The sequence below is a fragment of the Genypterus blacodes genome, unplaced genomic scaffold (assembly GCF_046128005.1).
Source record: "Genypterus blacodes isolate CSIRO-AG114 ecotype Tasmania unplaced genomic scaffold, CSIRO-AGI_Gbla_v1 ptg000141l_1, whole genome shotgun sequence".
NCBI classification, from domain to species: Eukaryota; Metazoa; Chordata; class Actinopteri; order Ophidiiformes; family Ophidiidae; genus Genypterus; species Genypterus blacodes.
In genome coordinates, this window is record NW_027466943.1 from 1541137 (window position 1) to 1567718 (window position 26582).

Sequence of the window (26582 nt, forward strand, 5' to 3'; positions counted from 1 at the left end):
GTCGTCATAGAGTAAAGTTTGAAGACTTCCCAGATATCAAACGAACTGTAAAGAACAGGTTTTCCAGTCAAACCTTTCAAAATAAACACTTGTACTTAATTAGTTAATAAATGGGGTTATTTTTTTCAATAATAAGAATTTAAATAACTAAACAAAAACATTTAGAAATAGCTTTTTTAGTTACTTTTGTTTATACACTGAAAGGCACCATAACCAGAGGATATATTAAAATGGCCTGCATGTGAAAGTGGAGAGTAAATATTGGATAAAGGTGTGGTGTTAAGAACTGTAAGAACAAGATAACATCCAAGGAAGTTCACATTATCAGCTCACACGTTTTTATTGATACGATTCATTTCGATTGAAACAATATATCCATCAACTGTAAAGGTCTTATTGTAAAGCTAAGGAAAACAGTGAGAAAATGCCACTTTGGTCTAACCGTGCCTCCAATGGATGGAGAGTTGTCAAAGGTTATTCCAGGTGAGCGCAACTCAGATTTTCTAAATAATCCATCAACAAAAGAAAAATGTAAGTTCAAAGAAAATGTGCACTTAAAATAAATAAATACTGACAATATTTCCACAAGCAGAAGTGAATTGTAAGAGCTGCTTCAGGGGATAATTACATCCACCCTTTTTATTGACAACATAAAGTTGCTATACATGTTGCCAGGTGGTGTAAAACACACCCAGGCTGTTTAAGTCGCCCCAATCCCCTTCTGCACTAAATACTGAAAAAAAAAAACCAAAAAAATACAGAACAGTGAAAAAGTAACAACTATCACAGCTTGGACGAAAGGGAAGGGTGTGGTTCAGTCACTCTCTGTTAGTCACTATAGTATTCCTCTATCAGCAGGTCCTCTTCCTCCATATGGACCTGGTTGGTTGTGGGCTGAGGCTGGCTGGCTGGCAAAGCCTCCACAGCCTGACATTCCTCCTCTTTTTCCTCTTCCTCCTTATTGTCAAACTCTATTTGGCCTGGCTCTTTATCTGTCAGTGCCTCCAGTGGTAGTCTGGGGAAACACAACAAAAACCACATGATCCAAATGAAGACAGCAAACATACAGTTGGGAAATGCACTCACCAGGCTCTGTAGGGCTTTAATGCTGACTGATAACAGCACAGCAGCTGACTCATAATTGTGTGAACATCATTTAAATTATTGCATTACTAGATAAAATTTGGTGTCTTATCCTATCCACACATCCAAATTCAAGTACAATCTCAAGTATAATCGCATCTCCTGTTTGTGAGTCTTACAATTAGCTGCTTGCAGAGATTGGGCATGAATCCATGACAGTTATGAGGTCAAGGTGATACACATAAGCTCAATTTTTCAGTATATGGAAAACCTTAATGTCTGTATAACCCAAACAGGATATACCTTCCAGGGAAACGTCTCAGTGAGAGCTGACCCACATCCTGGATAAATGCTATCTGAGCTGCAGGGGAAACAGAAAGCACAGAAACGTCACATCCATGCATCGCTCACTGCACACACAACTGGTGAGAATGTAAAATGTGGTAGGACCTTCAAAAACAAAACAAGTTGAATAAAATAACTAAAAACTAAATATCAACTTTTTGGCCCAATCATCCCATGGTGTCCATCCCACTTCCTTCCTTCTTTTTTCCTTTCTTTCCAATTTTGAGGCCCTTCCCTTTCCTTCATGCCTTCCTTTCAAGATGACTAAGCAAAAGAGGGTGGCAGATCGACATTGCATTGCAATATATATGAGATAAAAACGGGAAAGACATAAAGACCAATCAAAAATGTATTATAGATTATTGTGTGGTTTATATGTTGATTGGGTAGGGCATTCACCCTATTTGTTAAAGGTGAGTACATGTGTGGGGAGTGGGGTGTAAAGGAATGTGACGGCGTGTGCAAAGATTAAAGACTTTAAAAGAGGAAGTGACCCTCTTTTGACTCAGTCTGTGATCAAATCTCAGTCAGAAGTTCACATTGTCGAAGTCCTGCTTGAGTCAAGAAGTTCAATCTATACAACTGCGACACATTCAGCAAAGTTTATATTCCACACGGGCTTGTCTTCCCTTTGAGCACCATAATAAAGTTATTTTCAGTGTTGCATTGAGTGTGAGTGTGTGCATTACCTGGGTTGCGCATAGGGTTGGTGAGTTTGGCCAGGTATGGCAGCAGTTCAGTCTGCAGACTGACTGGTGTCAGACAGAAGCTGGAGAACAGGCTGTGAGCATCTCGGCAGTTGTCACGATGCTGAGTGGAACAACAGAGGTCTCACCATGCAATCTGGATGTTCAATCATTGACAAACATACTTCCTGAGAGTAATAAATCTAACAAATAATCATTTATGAATGATTATTTTGGCGGTAAGTTTTTTCAAATATTCAAGCCTTAAAGCCACAAAATATAAAAAATAAAACAAAATGTAATCTGAGGGATTGTCACAGCAATTGTTGTTGACTTGCAGCATACATTTTTGAAAAATAATGCATTAAATTTAATGTTCTGCTTCCGTGTGATATAATCCTCAATCGATATACGTTTTCACTTCATTCATTCTTCTACGCCTCTGCTGTTCATATTTCTATTATTTCTATCAAAAACTGCTTCATCGTTTGTATATCCCATTCTGATTATTTCATCCGTCAGAAATCTGACAAATGTATCCCAGTATATAGTCATTTTGAAACCAGGAATCTGGCAGTCTAGGTACCAAAGTGATATACCATATCAGTAGAAAACTATATTTCCTGTCACATTAGACCAGGGGTGGGGAACCTCTGCCCCCCGGGCCGTAAGGCCTTCTGTTCCGGCCCGAGAGACAATACATAAACACACAAACAAATATACTTTAATACTTAAGACTTAAATACTTAAGACATAAATAATTTCCAGAGAGCAATTAATTCACCTTGGGATAAAACGGGCGGACGTCTGTCTTTCCTGGCCAAGGTCAGAGTCATTGAACACAACTGAGCTTAACTGTCATCTGCCATCGGCAAGACACACCCGTTACACCTGCCATCAGTGATGGCGGAACATGGCAACGAAGAAACGAAAAGTTGATGAGGAATGTCGTTCTCTCCAAAACCCAAACCACGAGCTGTCCTGGAAAACCCGATGCATGACAGCTTCGCGTAAAGTTCAGCACTCCATGGAGATGGAGGGGAAACCGGTCGCTGAACTCAGGGACTGCAAGTGGCTGTGTGATTTGGCTTTCATGGTAGACATTACGAAGTACCGCTCAGAGCTGAATGTCCAGCTCCAAGGTCCTAACCAGCTTCTCAGCTCTCTTTTCTCAAATGTGAAATCATTTGAAGCTAAGCTAAAGCTGTGGCACGTGCAACTGGGAAGTGCACTTTCCTACTCTGCAAGAACAAAAGCCAGCTGTGACATCTGAATATGCTGGTGAATGTGCAAAACTCCTTCAGGTATTTGGAGAGAGGTTCCAGGACTTGAAAAGCAAACATATTTGCACACCTTTCAATGTGGAACCAGCTGATGGGCCAGATAACCTGCAGCTTGAAATTATTGAGCTGCAAAGCAATGATGAGCTCAAAGGTAGTTACAACAATCTCCCTTTGCTTGATTTCTACAAACTGTATCTATGTGTGGAAGATTTTCCTTTTCTGGAGGGGACATGCACTGAAGTTTGCATCACTGTTTGGGACAACATAGGGCTGTGAGCAGTTCTCTTCAAAACTGACTGTTTGAAAGACTGGGCTGCGCTCAAGACTGACTGACCCAAACCTGGACAACCAGCTGTGAGAAGCATTGTCATCACTGCCACCTGACATCAGTCGCCTCACCAAGAAGAAACAGTTCCAGCCATCGCATTAAGTCAGTCTGATAAATAATGGTAATAATAATAAGCAAACGATAAGAAACAATAACATGGTTAAAATTGGCTAAAACATGAAATGAATGGTGATGATGCTGATTTTATTTCAATTAAGTTTAAAAGACCATAAAATACGTTGTCTGTCTGCTGCTGTCTTCAACCTTTAAACAGAAGTTTTGTGTTCATTAATTTAGTATGGCCCCTGAGGGGTGATGTAAAATTCAAAATGGCCCTCGATAGGAAAAAGGTTCCCCACCCCTGCATAAGACGAACTGAAGCCTCTGACATTTCAACAGTGGAATATATTTTTTGGGGCTCTCACCTTCTTGTTGATGAGGAGCCAGTTGGGTTTGTGCAGTGGTCTGAAACCAACAGCAACTTGCTGAAAGTTGGAGTGAAGGAGGCCCCTGGTGGCCACTGAGGACCCGTACTCACACATGGTGTTGCGAGACTGGTAACAGCAAAACAGATACAAAACACTAATCACATTTAACCCAACATCCGCAATGTTCACACAAAGAAACTGCCAAGAGCTCAAGTCATTCACACATACAGCCTGCTGATTATCAGATATCCAGAACTTTTTGCAAACACAGGTGTAACTATTAACTGCATTCCATTAGTGGAAACTATACTGCTTATTGAAATAGTCATTATCAATGTTAACAGTTAAAATGTAGAAAAAATTCTCCCACCACTGAATTCATAGGATAGCACCACCTTGTGTCTCTGTCATGACACTTATGCAAAGCCAAGGTTGTTGAGTCCATAATGGGTGGTAACTGAAAATGTTGGAGCTGACCAATTAGTGGGCGGGGTTCTGAGATTAGTGGGCTTGCCACCCAGTAAGAGTATGGGAAACCCTGCATGCCAGACTGAGTTACAAAGAAACTGTACAATTGAGAGAGAATCATAAAGAAATCTAAGTTAGTCGGAAAATTTACAATGCCAGAAATTAAGGACCAAAATCTCACAGTGCGACATCACATCTGCAGCCCAATCAGATGGTTCACAGGTTTATTACGCCATTTGTGGAACCACAATTCACAATTCCAACATTCCCAATCTGACATGCATCCAACTTGAAATTGTATAGTCTGACACGGAATTCAGCTAATATTTTAGTATACCACACATTACAAGATTGTTATTATCATAGAGTTTGTAGGAGGTGTTAAGTTACAAGTACTAATATTTTGAACAGGTTGCAAGTTACAGGAAAGGAGGAATGTTGTTTTGTTTGCACTTGTACTTCATGGTAAACATTAGGGTTGCCAATAAAGTGATGTTGCTGCTGAATAACTTAAAAGTAGTTTTCTTCTCAAGTAACAGAAGACATAACACACCTGTACATTGCCACATGTACTGTATTCGCCCTCAAGCTTGGTTAAAACAGACCTGACAATACATTTAAACTTAAAAGATCAGAAATATCAGGTTCACTGAATTAATAATGCAAACGTAGAAATAAATCAGCATTGAATTAATTCAGTAATTAAAATTAGGCTTCGGAAAAGACAAACCGTCCAATCAGCAGTGAGGAGGTCAGCATCAGACAGATACTCGCTGGCCCTCTCCACGTCCTCCAACTCCGAAAAGAAGTCCAGGTAGTTCTGGTGAAGGTACAGGTTGAAGAACTCTCCAGACATGTGCGAACGCTCTACAACCAGCTGGACAGAAACAGGGATGATGCGTATGCAAAACCAAGCTTTTAAAAGAGTATTAAAACTTGTTACGTTTGTACCTCAGGGTTTACTAGCAGTGCTTCTCTGTAATGTTGAGATAGATGAGGCGGTAGGCCAGGACCATCAGAACACTCATCAACTTTGGGGTTCCCCCCTATGAATGAGAAATCAAGGTTCCTTTATTGTCATTATACAAAGTGACCATTTACCTACATGACAAATGGAAAAAAATAAAGATTGGCCTCTTTTACAAAAACAGGAAAGACTTCTTGAATGGCCGACAGAATTGGCAAATGTAACCAGGTTGAAAATGTAAATATGTTTTGGTTTGAAATTTCACCAAATCTCTGATTAATGTCTGGTTATTGTATAATTCATGTTTTGGATGTTTTTTTTTAACATATTTAAAGTGTCCATACCTGTACTGTCACTTCAAGTGGTCTCCGGTTGATGGCGCCACTCTCAGTTCGCGCCATGCGTTACAGAGAGGAGGACTGTCGACTCGTGTCCGGAGACCGCATGTTATATTTTATTTCATTTGTACAGGTATGTGTTTTATTCGTTTATTGTTTTCATAACACTACAATGCATTGTTCTGCATTTAGAAGTTTGTGTACGGCCGAGTGCATTGCACATTTGTACATTTTATTTTGTTGTTACTTGACGTAGATGCACGTAACAAGTGCAATGCTGGGCCACTCTCAGTTCGCGCCACGCATTACAGAGACGAGGCCTGTTGACTCGTGTCCGGAGACCGCAGGTTATATTTTATTTCATTTGTACAGGAGACCATATTTGGTAATAGAGGAACAACCAGCAGCTGTGGTTCGGGCCAGACACACCCGTTACACATAGCATTATGATGTAGTTGACATTTGTGCTATCTACTTACTTCCCTTCATGCATTGGAAACGTGCACTGCTGATACAGTAGATACAGTAGCAGCATAGACTCAGGATCAAGACAAGAAATATAATTTACGACTCACGTTTGCAGTGAAGGATCTTCCCCAGTGCCCGGAACAGGAAGAGAGATGCATCTTTTCCTCCAATAGCCTGTTCTCCTTCCTGCTCCTTTCTCTGCTTGGACTTGGCCTTCTTCCTCTGGTTTACTCTAGAGACTGCTTTGCCCAATGAGGCCACAGATTTGTCCTTCTTCCCCCAAACGGCCCTTTCTAATGATGTGTCTGGAAAATCAAAATAATGAAATATAATTGGTACTGCGAACATCTTGTCAACAGTCTTTATTCTAAAGCAAACCATGCTTGTGGTAGTACAACAAAACTGTCTAGTAGAGAGCTGCATGGGACAACACTAATCTAGCCGATATATAAACTGTAAAACATTCCCATGGGGACAGCAGGTATGGGGATGAACTTGTAGCTCTGCGGTAATACAAAGGACATATAGGCAGGCGGTAGCTCAGTCCGCAGGGTGGGAACCGCAGGGTCGCCAGTTCCAGTCCCCGGTGTGGACCAAGTTAGCAGACTGGTAGCTGGTGAGGTGACAGTTTGCCTTCAGAGCAGTTGGGGGTTTGGTGCACGTGAGCAAGACATCAAACCCCCATCTGCTCCATGGGCGCCCTGCACCCCCCTGTAATGCGTGTGTTTCAGCTCTGTTTATGGCTTCGTCGTGGCCATTTGATTTATTGATCTTGTGGTTTATACTTTTTTTATTCTGCTGTTGTTTCTAGCTGACAGTTTGTTTTTAGCCTATATGCTGCTGGAATGTGTTAAAATGAATTAAAATCAATAACAAAATGGCAATTAAGCAAGTGTAGATACCTATTGTCTTACTGCTGGCTTTGTATAAATCCTACTCCATTTTAGCACATGGTTTGACACAATGGATCATAAGATGTTACTCAACTACCTTGAAAATGACATACGACTTTGTAATCTGACTCTCTCTTGATTTAGTTGTTACAACAAATAGGTCCCACCTTTGTTTTGGGTTCTGTACAGGATCCATATTTAATTCAATTTACATCCTTCCACTTGAAGACCTAATTTGTGACTTCATGAAGAGGCTATTCTGAATTGTGAAGTGTTGCTGATACTTCTGTTCACATTGTGATCATATCGTGTGGTACATGTGAGCAAAGTACACTTTATACTTCTTTGAGTAGATATTACAAATCAAATGCTAAAAGAGGCCAGTGACAGCATGTTTATGACTGTGGGAATGGGGTTTTGTGATGCTATTTGCTTTATCTAAAAGGTGACGGGTGGATAAATCGAATGGGATCGTTACTACAAGATCAAACACAACTGTGCATCTATAGAGTGGTGATTTATTAATGACCTGGGTGTGATGCAAACTGCAGGCTGTTGATGGCACTGCGGATATCTCCTGAACTTCCTGAACACAACATGTCCAAGACAGCTTGGTCAGGAGAACACATCCTCCCTCCACTCTGCTTGAAAGTATGAGAAGATATTAGAAAACATACAGAGACACAAACTGAAATATGTACTAAAAGGGCAATGCTTCATTTCACCTTTCCTGTCTCTGAGGCTGCGATGCGACTCAGAACCTTCATCATTGCGGTTGGAGCCACTGGATTAAAACTGGAAACGGAACACAAACAGAGAGCAAAGTCTGTCAGGGGGCTGTCCTGGAGTTTCTGGTGGGGATGTCAAAGGCCCTTTTTGGGTTATGAGCAGTTCCTAGAGCCATTAGGGCCAGTGTTATTTTACTGTCCTGTGATCACAATTCAATACTAAATCTAACTTAAAAATGCAAAAAGATGTTTCTTGTATGGATGCTTTAATTTTCAAAGTACACATATTACACTTTCCCTGAAGAGATTTGTTGTACTTGCAGTCATAGCAAAATGTCATTGATTGATTGGTCATCATCTGATTTAGTTGTAAAACTAGATTACAAAATAGGGCTTTAATGCAACTGATTTTAGAATAGTTGATCTTTTTTTAAAGTACCTTTAAAAGTATGTATATGTATATGTACAAGACACAGTTCCTGGCCTATTTTTTCTGAGAATAACAATTACAGCACTTGAACACAATGATTGAAGGGCTGATGTCGTGACACCAGTGAAACTATGTCAATTTCCAAAAATGTCACGATTTTAAGGTCATTTAAATGCTTTGTCTACGATACAGTTAACATCAAATTGCTCCAGAATAATACAACTCACAATAAAACATGTCAGTGACGTAGTGTGCATTTAAATTATTTGAAAAACTAGCATCCCTTGGAAATGCACCAGTGTGAGTTAATAAATATTTCCTCTTTGCAAATGTTACACACTAACAAAAATATTTTGGCCCAATTTTGGATCGTATCCATCTCTTCCCTGCTTCTTCCTCTGACTGCATCTAAATACGCTTACAACCACGCATGCTTAGTTTTAGAAATAATACATTAATAAATTCGAGAAATAGATAAAATCACACCATGACCAGTTACATACTCAGGATACATATATTGAAATATGGAAATCACAACATTTGTGGTAGGAATTTCAATTAAGACTCAAGCACCAAATATTCTATAGCAGAGTATGATAGTTATGACAATGATTTGCCAAAACATTTATTTTCCTGAACACAGACCCACTAATGTCCTATGCACTATTTGGTGCTACTTGGTTTTGGTACTATTTTAACACATATTCATTATACAGGGGGAAATGGCCGAGGTGAGTGTACATGTACATGGTGTAATTCTGGCTAATTTCATTTTTGCTTTTGGGTCTATTCGGTGTACCTGATAGTGCCCATGTTCAGTTCATCCTGGATGTCTTTGGGAAAAAGAAACCTGGAACTGCTGTCTCCACTCGGACTGTCTGACACAATAAAAACCAAGGGACATCGACTGGTCTTCACAGATTGCCTGATAAACAAATGGCAGGTCACAGCATCAAATTAGTGTTAAGAGACACATGTGGTACTAAACACAGTACATACTTAAAGGACCTTAGCTGAGCTGGCCTCACAGGCAGACAGGCAGACAGACAGACAGACAGACAGACAGACAGACAGACAGACAGACAGACAGACAGATTTTATTGATCCCAAACTGGGAAATTATTCTGTCACAGCACGCTAGAATAGATGAAAACACAGCACACACAGTAGTAAATAAATAAAAACACAGTCATAATAAATAGAATAGAATGAAGTAGTAAAAATGCTAAATACTGATTAAAAGGACAGAAAGAGTCGATGTGACCTAAACAAAGACTAGGCAGAGTGTTCTCTATCAGACAGTGGTGAGGAGTTGTAAAGGGACATAGCAGCGGGCAGGAAGGATCTCCTGTATCAGTCCTTCTGACAGCTAAGCTGGATCAGTCTCTTAGAGAAGGAGCTCCGCTGTCTGTCCTGCAGGTGATGGAGAAGATGATCAGTTTGTTTAGTGACCTCTTCTCCATCACAGTCCCAAAAGTATCTGGTTTGCTGCCCATTACAGAGCCAGCCTTCTGAATAGGTTTATTAAGTCTGCTGGTGTCCCTGGCTCCGATGCTGCTCCCCCAGCAGACAACAGCGTAATGAAGTGTACTGGCTACAACAGACTGGTAGAACACTTCCAACATCTTGCTGCACACATTGAAAGATCTCAGCTTCCTCAGGAAAAATAGTCTGCTCATCACCTTCCTGTATACAGCCTCAGTGTTGGTCTTCCAGTCCAGCCTGTTGTTGTTGGACTGCCAGGTATTTATAATCCTCCACCACCTGAACATCCTCAACCAGAATGCACAGGGGCCGACAAACCGCGCTCTTCCTTCTGAAATCGATGACCATCTCCCTGGTCTTCGCCACATTCAGAATCAGATGATTACTACCAGACCCCTCTACGTAATCGTCCACCAGTTTTCTGTACTCCTCCTCCCGTCCATCCCTAATACACCCAACCACTGCAGAGTCGTCCAAAAACTTCTGCAAGTGGCAAGACCCAGAGTTTAACTGAAAGTCAGTGGTGTATAAGCTGAAGAGGAAGGGTGACAGCACGGTCCCCTGTGGAGCTCCAGTGTTATTAACCACCATTTCGGACAGAACATTACTCAGTCGGACCAACTGTGGTCTGTCAGTCAGATAGTCAGTAATCAAGGAGATGGTGGACTTGTCTACCTTCATCGCTTGCAGCTTCTCCCTCAGTTGTGATGGCTGGATGGTGTTGAATGCACTGGAGAAGTCAAGGAATGTGACTCTCACAGTGCAACCGGTTCCATCCAGATACGAGTGGGCTCGCTGCAGCAGGTAGATGATGGCGTCCTCCACTCCCACGTGAGGTTGGTATGCGAACTGCAGAGGGTCCAGTGACGGTTTCACCAACGGCCTAGGGCGGGCCAAGACCAGCCTCTCCAGCACCATCATCATGAGAGATGTGAGGGCAACTGGTCAAAGTCATTTAGGCCAGATGGAGTCGACTTCTTTGGAACCGGAACCAGACAGGACGTCTTCCACAGCACCGGCATTTTCTCCAGGGTCAGGCTCAGGTTGAAGAGGTAACACAGGATAGCAGACAGCTGGCCAGTACAGGTCCTCAGAACCCTGGGGATGATACCATTGGGGCCTGCAGCCTTGCCTTGGTGGAGTCTCTCCAGCTGTCGCCTAATCTGGCTAGTAGTCACGGTCAGGTGGTGAAGGGTGCTTGTCTTCAAAGGTGAGTGGGGGGGTTTGACGGGGGAGGGCATGGGCATTGGGAGCAGTGGAGGTGTGTGGAAGCCTGGGTGTGAGGTGGATGGGGCAGCAGATGGCTGTGAAGTAAACCTGTTGAAGAAACAGTTTAGCTCATTTGCCCTCTCCATGCTGCCTCCTTATTTTCTTTCCTTCACCTTGAAGCCAGTGATTTGTTTCAATCCAGTCCACACATCCCTGGTGTTGTTCTGCTGGAGTTTGGCCTCCAGCTTCCTCCTGTAGGAGTCCTTGCACACCCTCAGCTTGTCTCTCAGCTCATGCTGTACACTCCTCAGTTCTTCCCTGTCTCCAGACCTGAAGGCTCTCTTCTTCTTGTTAAGAAGCTCCTTCAGGTCACTGGTGATCCAGGGCTTGTTGTTGGGAAACAAGCGCACAGTCCGGGTCAGCAGGGTGATGTTCACACAGAAATTGATGTAATCTGTGATGCAGTCAGTCATGCTGTTGATGTCCTCCCCATGTGGCACACACAACAAGTCCCTGTCAGTCAACTCGAAGCGGTCCTGCAGTGCCTCATTAGCCTCCTGAGTCCACTTCCTCACCCTTGTGGACACAGGCAGCCGTCGAACAAAGGGGACATACTTTGGGGTCAGCATGACAAGGCTGTGGTCCCATCTGCCAAGGGGAGGAAGAGCAGTGGCACAGCATGCATCCTTGGTATTTGCATACAGTAGGTCAAATGTTCAATTGTCTCTGGTGGGGCAGTTAACATACTGGTGAAAAGTTGGTAAGGATTTATCCAGACTGACATGGTTGAAGTCACCAGTTATTATAACAAAAGCATTGGGATGTTGAGTCAGAAGTATAGCAACCTTTGAGTGAATGACATCACCGGCCTCCTCCGCATCAGCTGATGGAGGGACGCAAACAGCCACAATGATAACATACAAAATCTCCCTCGGCAAGTAATATGGACGAAGCCCCACAGCTAACAGTTCAATGTCCGGGTAACAGAGACGTCTAGGATTACACCAGCGTTCACGCACATACAGTGCAATCCCCCCCTAATTTCTTCTTACTTATCCAATTAACGTCCCTGTCAGCCCGAACAGTGCTAAAGCCATTTAACGCCAGACTGTGGTCCGGGAAGTGTGCGTGCAGCTTTTTATGTTTTAAAACATAAAAAGCTGCATTCACAGTATTCCCTCTGTGTCCTGGTCAGTGTGCCGAGCTCGTCAATCTTAATGCCCAGCGACCTCACATTTCTCATGATGATGGCTGGAATGGAAGGTTTGTCTGTCCTCCTCTTGGCCTCCGCTTAACTCCAGCTCCACAACCCTGGCAGCGTCTCTGTAGCTCCTCTGGGATGTCATGCCTAGCTCTAGGCAATTTCTATCAGCTGTTCGCGTGTGTAAAGAAATTACAATGTCCTTTGAGTGGGTCTAACAGCCTCGATCCGCGAGTCAACGGACCATCCCCGCTCAATGCAACTCTTGGTTACAGACGTGTGAAAAAAGTGAAATCTATAAACACCGACGAGAGGCTGCGACAGGCTGTCACTTTGCATTGCGCCATATTAATACATCTTCCGAGTTCCGATCCCTCTAAAAATAAATATAAGAAATTAAAAACTTTCTATCTAAACAACTTTGTCTTTCACTTTGTGTCGTCATAAAGTTGATTGCTTTATATTGTGTACCTACAAACCTTTTTTAGTAGAAAAAAAGGTAATGAAACCCACAAATGTTCTTAAGCACCATAATTGGTTCATATTCATATTGATGATTTATACTGAAAGGTGTTTCTAATATCCTCACTCATTCATAAATGCGTAACCAGGTTGAAAATGTAAATTTGATTTGGTTTGAAATTTCACCAAATCTCTGATTAATGTCTGGTTATTGTATAATTCATGTTTTGGATGTTTTGTTTTTATTTAAACTTCTTTTATTTAAAGTGTCCATACCTGTATTGTCACTTTAAGTGGTCTCAGGTTGATGACAATGCTGCGCCACTCTCAGTTCACGCCACGCGTTACAGAGAGGAGGGCTGTTGACCCGTGTCCAGGAGACCGCATGCTATATTTTATTTCATTTGTACAGGTATGTGTTTTATTCTTTTATTGTTTTCATAACTAAAGCTGGTTTTGTTCTGCATTTAGTAGCTTGTGTACGGCCGAGTGCATTGCGCATTTGTACATTTTATTTTGTTGTAACTTTACTTAGATGCACATAACAAGTGCAATGCTGCGCCACTATCAGTTCGCGCCACGCATTACGGAGACGAGGCCTCTGCGGTCATTCGGTGTCCGATGACTCGTGTCATCGGACACCGCATGTCATATTTTATTTCATTTGTACAGGAGACCATCTTTGGTAGAAAAGGAACAACCAGCAGCTGTCTGTGGTCCGGTTTATTTACTCATCAAAAGAACACAACGCAGCGATAACCAGGTGTGACGGATGTGCTGCCGGCCTGGTCAAAGACCAAGCGGGCCAGACACACCCGTCACAGATGTAAAAAGAGTGACTTTGTGGTACAGCACTGTGACAAAAGTCGGTGAGAACTGATGCAAAACAAAATCCAATCATATTAATAATTATCAAAGTAAGATTGTTGACAAAACTCCATTATCTTGCCTGCTCGCTTAAACTGCTGCTTTATGTTTTTGTATTGTTTTGCATGTTGGTATAAAAAAGGAGAAACCTGATCCGTCTCACCTCAGAATATTATGAAGGGTCGCTGGCTGCCTGTAGAACTGGTTTGGGAAATCCTGAGGGGGAAAAGTAAAGGTTATGTTATTTAATATGTACCATAAAAGGTAAAGATAATAATCAGAACTTGATGTTGCAACATAGTGCTACATAACCCATGTGACTTCCTGTTTTGTTTTATGTTGAAACTGAAACTTGAAAATATACATTTCTGTCCACTTGAAGCAAGTGTGTGGAGAATAAACTACAAGTACACATCAAGGAGAATGGACATTTCAGTCAACAGAAAACCTATATACCAGGGGTGTTAAACTAAAATACACAGTGGGCTAAAATAAAAAGTGGCGGGAAAAAAATTGACTACAATTGTGCATGTTTTCCCTTCTCTCCAGATATAAAATGATCAACTTAGTTTATCAAAATACAGTACATTACCTCAACCAGTATGAGCTTCCTGTTTGTTACTCCTTCATCACCCATCATCTTCAGACAGTTGTACTTGTTGGCCCTTAGCAAGAACTCCTGGAACTGGGCTACCTGGGAGCTGCAGAAAAAGCCATTCAGCCTCCAGTCTGGCAGAAGATGGAGGATGAAGCAAAAAGCCGTATGAAGAGTGTGGATACTGACTGATGATGTCATCATAATAGGATGAATGTATTGGAAATGTGTGAATTGTTTTGGATGATTTAAAATCCTGTGCGTTTTTCCTGTGTGAAAGTAAAATGAGCTCCAGAATAAAGTAGCATTATAGCAACTTAGTCCATAATTCGGACCACTGCAATCAAACCACAGGTCTGAAAAGGTCTTATAAGTACTGTATATGACAGTAAGATGTGTCATTGTCTCACCATGCTGACTATTGATGTTTGGCTCCAGGCTTGTCGGGTTTGTCCACTCTTGAATCCTGAAGCCCAACTCTTGGGACAAAACCTGCACTGTGGCAGTCTTCCCACATCCCGACGGTCCCATCAGCAACAGAATGCCACCCTGTGGAGAACAACAGCCTGGCTAAACTGAGCACTATGACCCTCACTTAAAGCCTCCCCAGGCTAATCTTTTTTGCATTCAATCATATAAGATCACAGGTCAGACCACAAAATGAGATTGATTTATTTTTTCTCTAGACAGGACACATAAGATAAGGAACTGAGGGTTAGCGGAAGACAAACTACTTGAACCAATGCATAAAACTACTAAGCATTCACTAAAAATACTAAAACTAAATACAAAAGATCAGATCTCATACCAAAGATCAGTACTTAAACTAACACCCCATCTACTGACACCGTGGAAATAAACACCAAATTTAAATCATTCTACTCCTCCCTTTACAAGTCCGAATTTCCGTCAAACATCACAGAGATGCATCACTTGCCAACATCAATTCCCCAAACATCAAATCCGACACTGCAACAGCACTGGATTCTTCAATTTTTCTTGAAGAATTACACTCCGCAATCAGAGCCATGCAATCCAACAAAGCCCCTGGCCCGGATAAATTTTCTATAGAGTTTTTCAAGAAATTCAGTACTTAACTTGCACCCCTTCTTCTTTCATTGTTTAATGAATCCATTACATTACATTACGATCATTTGGCAGACGCTTTTATCCAAAGCGACTTACATTACATTACCACCCTTCGCAGAGGGGGGAGCAATTGAGGGTTCGGTGCCTTGCTCAGGGGCACCTCGGCAGGGGCTTGAACTGGCGACCCTCCGGTTCTTAAGCGGAAGCACTACCCACTGGGCCACTGCCTCCCTGGAGAAAGGCACACTTCCGCCCACGTTGTGTCAAGCTTCAATAGCTCTTCTCCTTAAAAAAGACAAAGACCCCACCGCCTGTGGCTCCCATAGACCTCTATCCCTGAATGCCAATGTTAAGATCTTAGCCAAAACAAAATGGCTTCCTTAAAGGTCGACAACAATTTTTCAATACTCGCACCCTTCTAAATATCATTTACTCCTCTCCTCATCCTCTCACTCCGCAATTTCACCAGAGATTGTAATCTCTCTGGATGTCGAAAAAGCCTTCCACAGGGTAGAATGGGAATATTTATTTGCATTTAGTGCAGCTGGATTAGATTTTTATACTCATCACCACAGGCCAGTGTCCATACAAAAGGTGTTCGTTCAGAATACTTCACACTACAACGTGGGACCCGCCAGGTGTCACGGTGTCAAGTTTTGGTTACTGGTTACTAAGTTTGGTTAGTTGGGGATGACAGCCCCGATAAAAGGCAAAAATATCCTATTTTCATGAGGAATTAAAAAAATTGAGAATGTGAATGACAAGTGTGTGCGTGTCTCATTTGCGGTGCGAACCCGTCTGTGGAGCGCCACTTCACCAAAGTCCACAGCAACTTTTCACGGGACTTTCTGGCTGCTAGCAGGGCTTGATGTGTCATTATCGAACAAGCCGGCTCAACGATCGGCTCTTTTAGGTCAACTTAACACAAGACAGAATGATAGGATGGTCTCGGTCTGCAGTGCGCGTAAAGATGAGTGACAGCTGTAAAAAAGAAAAAACAGCACTTGGATGCATTTTAACAATAGTGACAACATAAAGGCAGAATGCAGAATTTGCAGAATTAAGCCGTCATGTCGAGCAGGGTCCACAAAAAACCTTCACAGACATGAGAACTGTGCATCCAACAGTTCAGTTGGAACAAAAAAAAGGCAGGCTACTGTGGCTGCTACTGTCAGTGCTTTTACAACTGTTGGGATTTAGAAGAGGCTCTCTAAATCCAGTCTATGTTCTTCCAAACAGGAAAACACTCGAAACTATATGATTGAGAACGTGCTTCACTGCAAGAACACTCCAAAACTATTTTAATTCCTCATGAAAATAGTGCCACACTCTCTGTCATCTCACTAACATCAGAACAGACTGAATGCATGTGAAGTACAGATGATATGGGAACTAGAGGGAATTCCCTGAATTACAGGGAATGTGATGGGAAGTTGTGACAGTGAAATGTAAAAAGGCAAATGTGAAATATGAAAGGTATAGTATTGGTAAAATAGTAAAATAAGTAACGTATTATAAATGAGATCAATACGATGTGAATTAGTGTGAGCTTGACACTGAAAATGTATACAGAAAAAAATCAAGCTTCTGTTGCTGAATTGAAGTGCATTTTGACACAAAATGTGAGTGTTGAGTGTTGGATATCAACATTTTGTAAATGTTCACACAAAAGACGCTTATTCAGCTGGTTTGGCTGGAGAAACAGCCATGTAGATAAATGTTACTAATAATATCAAACATGAGTAGCTCTCGGACACTTTTATTTTGTCAAAGTAGCTCTCAGAGACAAAAAGGTTGGAGACCCCTGCTTTAGACAAAATGATCCGCGCCTTCATTTGGGTTGCGAAGCCCCCAAGGATCCACAAACCACTACTACAAAGATGTAAATTCAGTGGGGGTCTCACTCTACCAAACCTCCAATCCTATTGCTGGGCAATTCATATCGATAAATCACACTACTGGGTTAATTCTCCTGAGCTACCCTGGTGCAGGCTGGAAGCCCGATCCTGCTCCTCCTCGTCCTCCTCCTCCGCCGCTGCCCTAATTTACTCCTCTCTCCCAGACAAGATCTTCCAGTTCACCAAAAACCCTGTTGTTCTTAACACTCTAATGATTTGGTACCAATTCAGGAAACACCTTAAATTCATAAGCGCATCCCCCCTGGGTCCAGTCCATAACATCCACATGTTCCCCGCCTCATTCTTGGACTCTTCTTTCTCAGCATGGCACCACAAAGGCATACAACAGGGGTGCCAAAATAAAAAACTGGGACTAAGTCACGGGCCAGACTGGAATAGACTACAATTGTGCATGTTTTCCCTTCTCTCCAGATATATGATGATCAACTTTTTTATATGGAAACATAGCAGTTTAGCTTAAACATTAAGTCTGGAACAAGCACAGCTTAATAATATTAATAGGCTCTTATTTTGCTTTGCAATATCCACTTTGCTGCTGTAACATGTGAATTTCCCCGTTTTGGGACAAATAAAGGATTATCTTATCTTATCTCTTATCTTAAACATGTGACAAATGGATTTTCAAATAAGAGATACATCAGTGCCATTCGTTTCTTATTTTTATTTGAATAAATAAAAGAAAATACTTGGACAAACCCGACTTGCCTCTCTCTATCTTTCAAGTAAACATTCAATGGGAACTTTTTTTTGACAGAACAAAACAACCCAAATAAATTAATAATTTCCTTCAATGAAAATCCAACAATTGAACTATTAACAGTCCATGCCTTGGAGTAGCAAGACAAAAGTGCATATAGAAAGGCTCAGTTTGCGATACTCTGATGCACATAGATATGTGCTGTCGAACATAGAGAGCATTTGAGCAGCTTGGGGACGGAGTTGGGGAATTGTGTCAGGGATGAAACGAGGAAACAGAGTCGTACTTTGACTGGAGTCACTGGAGTTCAATCAGCTCCATTTGGAGGTTGGTTGGTGCGCGTTCCACGTCAACTGCAAAGTGATTACTAAGCAGTCCAAACTTACATTTCTGGGCTTCAAAGTCGACAAATCGCCGGGTAAACTCGGCGCTGAGTACATAGAGTTATTCAGCAAACTGTGCACTTGGCAACACGGAGGTAGAGATCTGCTCTTTCATGGGTTGGCAGCACGGGAAATGGCCCAAGTTTCCTTGCAGCATCAGAGTCTCCCAAAGGCACAACTGGGTTTGAAAAGCCCTCACCGCAGCATACATGTCTGTGATGACACGCCCCAGCTCCTGAAGCTGCAGGTTGAGCACATCGAGATGGCTCATGATGTCACACAGATCGCACTCGCAGAGCATTGTGGGATGTGTAGTATTAGCGGTGTATGCGCTATTTACCGCCATTTGATATTATCTCAGGGGCCAAATATAATTACACTGCCTGCTAGACTACCTGCTAATCAATTATTTAAGTACTTCCAAATCAGACACTTTGCAAAACTTCCCTTCCCCTCCCCCTCAACTCATGTGGGAAGACCTGCTAACGACGTTCAAGACACCACTAAGGGACCATCTCTGGGATCTATTGCCGTATTCTGGACCTCAGGGACCTATCTAACAGGGGGAGGCTGAGCTGGAAATCCATCTAGACATCGACTGGTGAGACGAAGTCATACGCAATCTACATACCGTCTCCTGAACTCGTCTCGCTCTCATCCAGTTTAAGGTCGCTCACAAGGTCCATTTTTCTAAAATCCAGATTGGCCGAAATGTAGACAGAAGTAGAGGACAAATGCAATAGATGTTCGAATCCTCACTGTAACCTAAGCCACATGTTTGTTCTCTTCCCCAGGCTGCACAACTACTGGTCCGGTTACTTCAACACATTGTCTACCATATTTGGAATGCAAGTTCAACCCTCCCCTCATATTGCCATCTTCGGTACCCTATCTCAGTGATTCTTAACCATGGGGGCCGTGAGGGCCGCGAGACACTCAGTTGTTGTAGTTGTTGTAGGCGTTGTAGGCGTCAAACAGGCTTTCAGAAATTATTTATTATTTCAGAAATTATTTGTGGATTTTAGAAAAGAAAGTGCACTTAAAGGAAAAAAATCAACAAAAAAGAGGTGTGGAGATTCACGGACAAACGAGACGATCAGGGCCGATCAGCTATTCATTCATTCATTCAACCCTGTGACGTCATACACGCGACGTAGAGGGACCACGGCAGGTGTCTAACCAGGCGAAATGAAATGGACACGCTTTAAAAAACACCGCGCTGGACGCCGCGAGGAACACTGGGATGTTGTGCGAAATTGTCACATCTATGAACACTGGAGAGGCAGTTGGTAAGAAGCCAGACTTTGGATCCGCGTCCAAAAGAAATGTGGCCCTGCGCCTGGACTGTTGTGCCGTGGCGTTTATTAATTATATTAGGCTGGCCACAAGTAAGACCAAAGCCCGAAACAGACTCAGATCAACACTGGAGGCAACTCTGAGAGTTTGCCTTTCCTTCATTCCACCTAGGCTAGATCTGATCATGTCTGAGTTGTGTAAGAAGTAAAAAAAATGTAAAAAGTTATTTTTCATTTGTCACTGTTATGAAGAGCAAGTTCTGGCTCTGCCATGCACCTTTTAAATTAATTTGCAGATTGGAAGGCTGTATTTTCATTTGCACTTTACTTTTACTTAAACGGTTTATTTAAGAAAAAACATTATTTTGAATTTATCACCCCCATAATTTTATCACATGTCCAGTTTTTTTCATCAGTTTTTATGAGTCCCTCCTTTTTGTTGTTCGGCATGTTGTTGTATGTGCTGGTTTATGTTTGAAAAATAGATAAATATCTTTGTGATGAGCACATGATTCATGTCATTTGACAAGGTTTAGGCACGTTAAACTATAAGTACATTAGATATAGTTATTGAATACAAATCAAGAGTAAGATAACCAATTCAGTGTTGATATTTGAATGGGCTGTATTGCTATATGCCCAACCTTTCCCTCTGTACTGGAAAGGTTGGGCCCTGAGGTCAAAACCCTGCCCTATCTGAATCAATCCAATTTAACACCTCACAAAGGAAATTGTCATGTTTATTTCTCTGCTTGCTAGACTCCGCCTGCTCCTGCATTGGAAATCCCTCACCCCTCCCTCTATTTTGCAATTGCTGAGGGATATGATGTATTTTCTTAAACTAAAGAAAATCAAGTACACTATGAGGGGCAACACTGATAAGTTCTATCAGAGATGGTAACCATTTCTCTCTTACTTCAGAGATCTACAGGCTATGCCAGACCATTGACTGAAAATCTGTACACCGAACAGTTTCTTTTTATTTTTCATTTTATTTTACATCGCAGGCGGGCCAGGACGGGGTCGTATGAATGCGGGGTTGTGTGACTGCGGGGTTGGAATGGGTCTTTGGGTGGGATTTCCTCTCTTTGTTTTTTTTTGTTTTTCTCTTCACCACAGCCGATGATTTGACATCATCCTGTACAAACTGAATTTACCCTATGAGTTCATCGCATCAACATCACTGATGCCATCCTGGACTCTGCATCCACACTACTGTGCCATGTTCTCGTAACCTCCTGCAGCCGTGGCTTCCTGCTGTTTCAACTTCAATCTACTTGTACCTCATATTGCCTATTTTACCTCAGGGTCTACGAAAAAAGTTAAACAACAACAGTAATAATAATAATACAACCCTCTTTCTTTCTCTCTATCTCTCTCTCCTTTTCCCCTCTGTCTGTGCAAATGATCTCCATAATGTCCTATAACTGTATTGTCATGTAAAATGTTTGTATAATAATAAAAACAAATAGTATTAAAAGAAAATCCAAATCAAATAATATCCCTGTCATTTGTAAGATATTTGCTCCAGATAAGGTCTGCAAACTGACACTATGCACATTGATTTAAACAATGATAGTTACTTTCCAGAATAAATATAAAAGCCATACCTTTGCTGTGTTACTGTGAATCCTCATCCAGTTCTCCACCTCCTCTATCTTCTTCTTATGGACAGCTAGTTCTGCCTACAAAAACACACACTGGAATCCTTATTTGTGCTGTAATTGAGTGAGCTCTGGCTGCTTGCTCCTTGCAGTTGACCCAAGCTATGATATTTGGACCAATAATAGCTAGGAGGAACCTTTTATATCCATTTCTATTGTTCTCTATTTGTTTTCATCCACTACTGTCTGTTTCAGGACAGGATTAATTAATTAATTTCTTAACATTGGGACATTTCCATATTTTGTCCATTTCTTCAAAAGTAAAACTAGTAAAAAATGCATTTCATACCACGATAGACAATCATTTGGTGCAATATCAGGATCTGGAGAAGACTGCATAAACTGGATAGGGGCACATTAATTAATGAACCTGCTGATTCAGTAGCATGCAAATGACATAACTTTAATAGTCACGGTGAAACACCTAGAAAAAATATGTTTAATCTTACACAACATTAGCGTAGAGTCCTACACAGCTTAGTTCATGTTGATCAATGCAAATTAACACATGTGTTTAGCATAAAAGAGCAATGGAGGTGACTGATATTTCCTAATGGGCCAAAATCTCGCTGGTCTGTCCCTAACCTTAATTATGCACCCATTCAAGCTGGAAAAAGAACAAAGGTAAAGGTCATTGTGCTGACCTGTGAGCAAGGTGAATATCTGTCCACCCAGGGCTGATCCTGGGTCCTCTGGGCCAGCTCTTTTAGCATAGAGGAAGGGCCGGAGGTCTGCATCTCTGCGCTCCCAGCCTCTTCATTCCTCTTCCTGGACCTCTTACTTCCATGGGTACCAGCTTTGAAGCCTCGTACCCGGCCATCTTTCCTTTTTCCAGAGAAAAAGGAGCTTCCCCCAGTCAGATCAGTGAAAGATGCATCCACCCAACGATTCACCTGCAGAAATACAGTGAACACACTTGAAAATTCTGCTTCACCAATCACTGTTCTACTCCCATAAGCTCTGATAAGAAAGAACCACACATGCTGCAATGCCACAATGCACAGGCTAGGTGAGTAGTGATGCCTACAAAAGGTTTTCATCAATCATTAAATTGCACTTACACAATAAACTTTAAGCAATAAAAAGGTATCTCATAACTAGAGTAACTAATGTTACTCTACATCCCAAGAGGATGATTGCAGAGGGTTGAGTAACCACCCTTAGCACCATCATAGCCACAAATGTACAAATTGAAGAGAAACAAGATAATGTTGCGGGCAGAGCAATGTAAGGATGAAAAAACTCACACCCTTATATAGACAGAGATAGTTATCTGGGTTTTATCTGACTCAATAAATAATTAACAATGGCACTGTGATTTAGTGATGCTAATTTAGCTATACAGAGAGGCATGGCACAATAGAAGGGAGATGAATGGTGGATAGTTTACTACCATGTGCTGATAGCTGACATTACAGTTACAGCAGTTACAGTTGTAATAGCTGAGAGAATGTAAAACAAGATCTAAAGAGATACAAATGACATATTAAAGTAAATTAAACCAGGAAATGATGGTCAAAAAGAAGAGAAGAATGGAAAAAGAAGTAGGGAGAAAGAGAAGAGTATATGGAAGAGAGCCGATAGAAGAGCCCAAGCCCCTTTCACAATGTCCTATTAAATACCCTTATCCTGGACATTTACATACTTTTGCCACAAACCAATGAAAGGTGACGCCCGGCACATCCACTGACAACAGAATGAGATGTGTGAATGTATCCACTACTTTGTCCGCTCCCCTGGAGGTCAATTGATTGAGACAACATTCCTTCACCATTTGCCTATTATATGGCCCTCCATGTGAGTGACACCAAGGGATGAGGTGTGATCTGAGAACATTGTGAGACCATGCAGCATTCCTTTCTGTAATTAAAGCATCATCCTTGGCCTTTTATGTTGAAGTTAAGTGGGGTAAGCCCTGAGCTCCCTTTGCAGTCTCTGCGTAAACACTTATTAGAAACTGGACAACAACAGACCCAGGCACAATTACATCAACACAGGAACACAACTAAATAATGGCTTCATTTTGAGACGTCCACAGAGGTTTAGAGCCAACAGGCCGACCTCTGTCTTGTGTGCAACAATTTGGATATCCATTTATGTCTTACACAAGCATGACACTTGGAGCACATACAGTTAATTATGGACATCAATGAAAAAAACACTTTGGTATGGCTCTGAAAACATCACATTGAAAATTGTGGTATAGGTAGGATAGTTGATGTTGTGGTAGATAACAGCATTTTGGAAATGTTAACAGCGTTGTAAAGGTTGTTGTGCTTTCTCTGTTCTCATTTCCCAAAAAATCATATGGGAGTTTACTTCTTCAGTACCATCACAAAGCATGCTACATCTTTTTATCTGTTCAGTGATGAAGGTAAGATGAATAATAATCATGGACAGAGTTCATAGGATTCTGCACATACAGTTAGGTTCATAGGTATTTGGACATAGACGCAATTTTCACAACTTTGGCTCTGTACACCACCACAATGGACTTGAAATGGAACAATCAAGATGTGCTTTAAGTGCAGACTTTCAGCTTTAACTTGAGGGTATTTACATCCAAATCAGGTGAACGGTGTAGGAATCACAACAACTTCTACGCGTGCTTCCCCCTTTTTAAGGGACCAAAAGTAATTGGACAATTGGCTGCTCACCTGTTCCATGGCCAGGTGTCTCAAGGAACAGATAAAAGGTCGAGAGTTCATTTCAAGTGTGGTATCTGCATTTGGAATCTGTTGCTGTCAGCTCTCAAACATGAGGTCCAAAGAGCTGTCACTATCAGTGATGCAAGCCATTATTCGGCTGAAAAATCAAAACAAACCCATCAGAGAAAAAACAAAAACATTAGGTGTGGCAAAATCAACAGTTTGGTACATTCTGAAGAAGAAAGAATGCACTGGTGAGCTCAGCAACACCAAACGACCCGGAAGACCTCAAAAAACAACTGTGGTGGATGACAGAAGAATCATTTCCCTGGTGAAGAAAAACCCATTCACAACAGTTGGCTAGATCAGGGAGACTCTCCATGAGGTAGGCGTATCTGTGTCAAAGTCAAGAATCAAAAGAAGACTTCACCAGAGTAAAAAAAGTACAGCGAGTTCACCACAAGGTGTAAACCATTGGTGAGCCTCAAAAACAGGAACACCAGATTAGTTTGCAAAAAAAACATCTAAAAAAAGCCTTTACAGTTCTAGAACAAGATCGTACAGACAGATGAGCCATAGATCAACTTGTACCAGAATGATGGGAAGAGAAAATATGGAGAAGGAAAGGAACTGCTCATGATCCAAAGCATACCACCTCATCAGTGAAGCATGGTTGTGGTAATGTCATGGCGTGGGCATGTATGGCTGCCAATGGAACTGGTTCCCTTGTATTCATTGACTATGTCACTGTTGACAAAAGCAGCCAGATGAATGCTGAAGTGTTTCAGGCAATATTATCTGCTCATATAAAGCCAAATGCTTCAGAACTCATTGGACGGCGCTTCACAGTGCAGATGGACAATGACCCGAAGCATACTGCGAAAGCAACCAAAGAGTTTTTTACGGCAAAGAAGTGGAATGTTATGCCAAGCCAATCACCTGACCTGAATCCAATTGAGCATGCATTTCACTTGCTGAAGACAAAACTCATGGGAAAATGCCCGAAGAACAAGCAGGAACTAAAGACAGTTGCCGTAGAGGCCTGGCAGATTAACAACAGGGACAAAACCCAGTGTCTGGTGATGTCTATGGGTTCCAGACTTCAGGCTGTCACTTACTGCAAAGGATTTGCAACAAAGTATTAAAATGATGATGAAAAAATCATGAATTTGATTACATGATTGTTAGTTTGTCCAATTACTTTTGGTCCCTTAAAAAAGGGAAAGCAGGTATATAAGTTGTTGTAATTCCTGCACCCTCATAATAAAGCTGAAACTCTGCACTTAAAGCACATCTTGATTGTTTCATTTCAAGTCCATTGTGGTGGTGTACAGAGCCAAAGTTGTGAAAATTGTGTCGATGTTTATGGGTCTAACTGTAGCTGAATATACACAACTTGTTGCTTACTCTGCGGATGAAGAGTTGGCCAGTTGTGGATAGCATGTGAAGGTGTCTCTGATTTAAATGTAAAATTTTCAATCAAATATACTAGGTATGTTACCTAAACAGTACATGCACATTGCAGCTTTGATTAATTAAGGAAGAAATCAATGTAAATACTACAATCCAAGTATAATCAAAGGTTTTAACACCCATATGTAAACATGCAATACAGTTCATTGCTGGACATGAAGGTCACTGAAGTATGCAGGGCCAAACTATAGAGGGATTTGTAGGTGAAGAGATGTCTAAATCTATCCATCTATGTGGAGTCAGCATAGTATATGAGGGATGGCAGCTGATGTTTTGGAGGGAGTGTGAGAGGGTTTTAGATGTACTGAAGTTTGATTTGATTATTAAAATTTGACTTTGCAGGATTAGTGGAGAGTATGGTGTTGCAGTAACTGAGTCTGGAAGTGGGAAAGACACGGATAAGGCTTTTGGTGGCAGAGGATGAGAGGGAAGTCAAGATGGGCAGTTACTGAAGGAATGTGACTTGTAAAAATGACCCTAAGACAACAGATTTGAGTGAAAGGGAGCACAGTGGAGTTGTCAGTAGAGGGAAACATTATTTATTAGTTCTTGTTCAGTGTTATACCACAGCACTGATTGATAACTGTTAAATGTCTTCCTACCGAGATGCCATGTCATGCAAATAAACTCACTGTGCTGGAAGCAGCTTTATCTGTCAGAGAAAGCTTGCTCATCCCGCGCGGTGGGGCTTCGCATTGAGGTCTGCAGGTCAACACCAAGTGGAGAAACTGAAAACAATCAGAGATAGACGCTGTTAGATATGCCGTCCATCTAAACAAAAGAACACAGGCAATGAGCAGAGGGGAAGCAGGGATAACTGAAAGTGCTCTCAAGCTACAACCCCTCTTGTCTCTAATTAAATATTGTAAAAAGTCCTCGAAATGTGGGTCTATTTTAGTGTCTCTACTGTTACCAGGTGCAAAGTTTCTGTGGAATCTGAAATACAAATGTAGCTGCTAATATTTTGAGACACTCGCCTTTTTAGAGTTAAATCGGTGTTTCCTTCACTCCAGTTTTCTTAAGCTTTTCCATTAAATATTTGAAATCGCAAAGGGATAAACATTGACGACCAAGATGGAAAGTGACGGGAAGCAAAGTTTATCTGTTTAGAACCGGGGCACGCACTGCCGGAAAGTGACAGTTCACACTG

General features: G+C 41.7%; 1 protein-coding gene across 2 annotated transcripts; it reads right to left on the minus strand.

The window, feature by feature from the left end:
* Window positions 1–322: 322 nt before the first annotated feature.
* rad17 (RAD17 checkpoint clamp loader component) lies at window positions 323–26558 on the minus strand. 2 transcript variants are annotated; one of them, XM_076165121.1, is made up of 17 exons: window positions 26410–26558; window positions 26065–26160; window positions 21956–22204; window positions 21258–21332; window positions 14675–14813; window positions 14262–14398; window positions 13833–13885; window positions 9245–9370; window positions 8013–8082; window positions 7817–7928; window positions 6502–6699; window positions 5573–5667; window positions 5352–5498; window positions 4151–4279; window positions 2118–2238; window positions 1387–1444; window positions 323–1015 (listed from the first exon to the last, which is right to left on the minus strand). In XM_076165121.1, exons 2-17 carry the CDS (start codon window positions 26104–26106, stop codon window positions 829–831), a joined length of 1938 nt encoding a protein of 645 aa, XP_076021236.1. In that variant the 5' UTR covers window positions 26107–26160; window positions 26410–26558; the 3' UTR covers window positions 323–828. The 2 variants fall into 2 exon arrangements, with proteins under 2 accessions (XP_076021236.1, XP_076021235.1); XM_076165120.1 differs by having other exon boundaries at window positions 7817–7931.
* Between the last annotated feature and the right edge of the window lie 24 nt (window positions 26559–26582).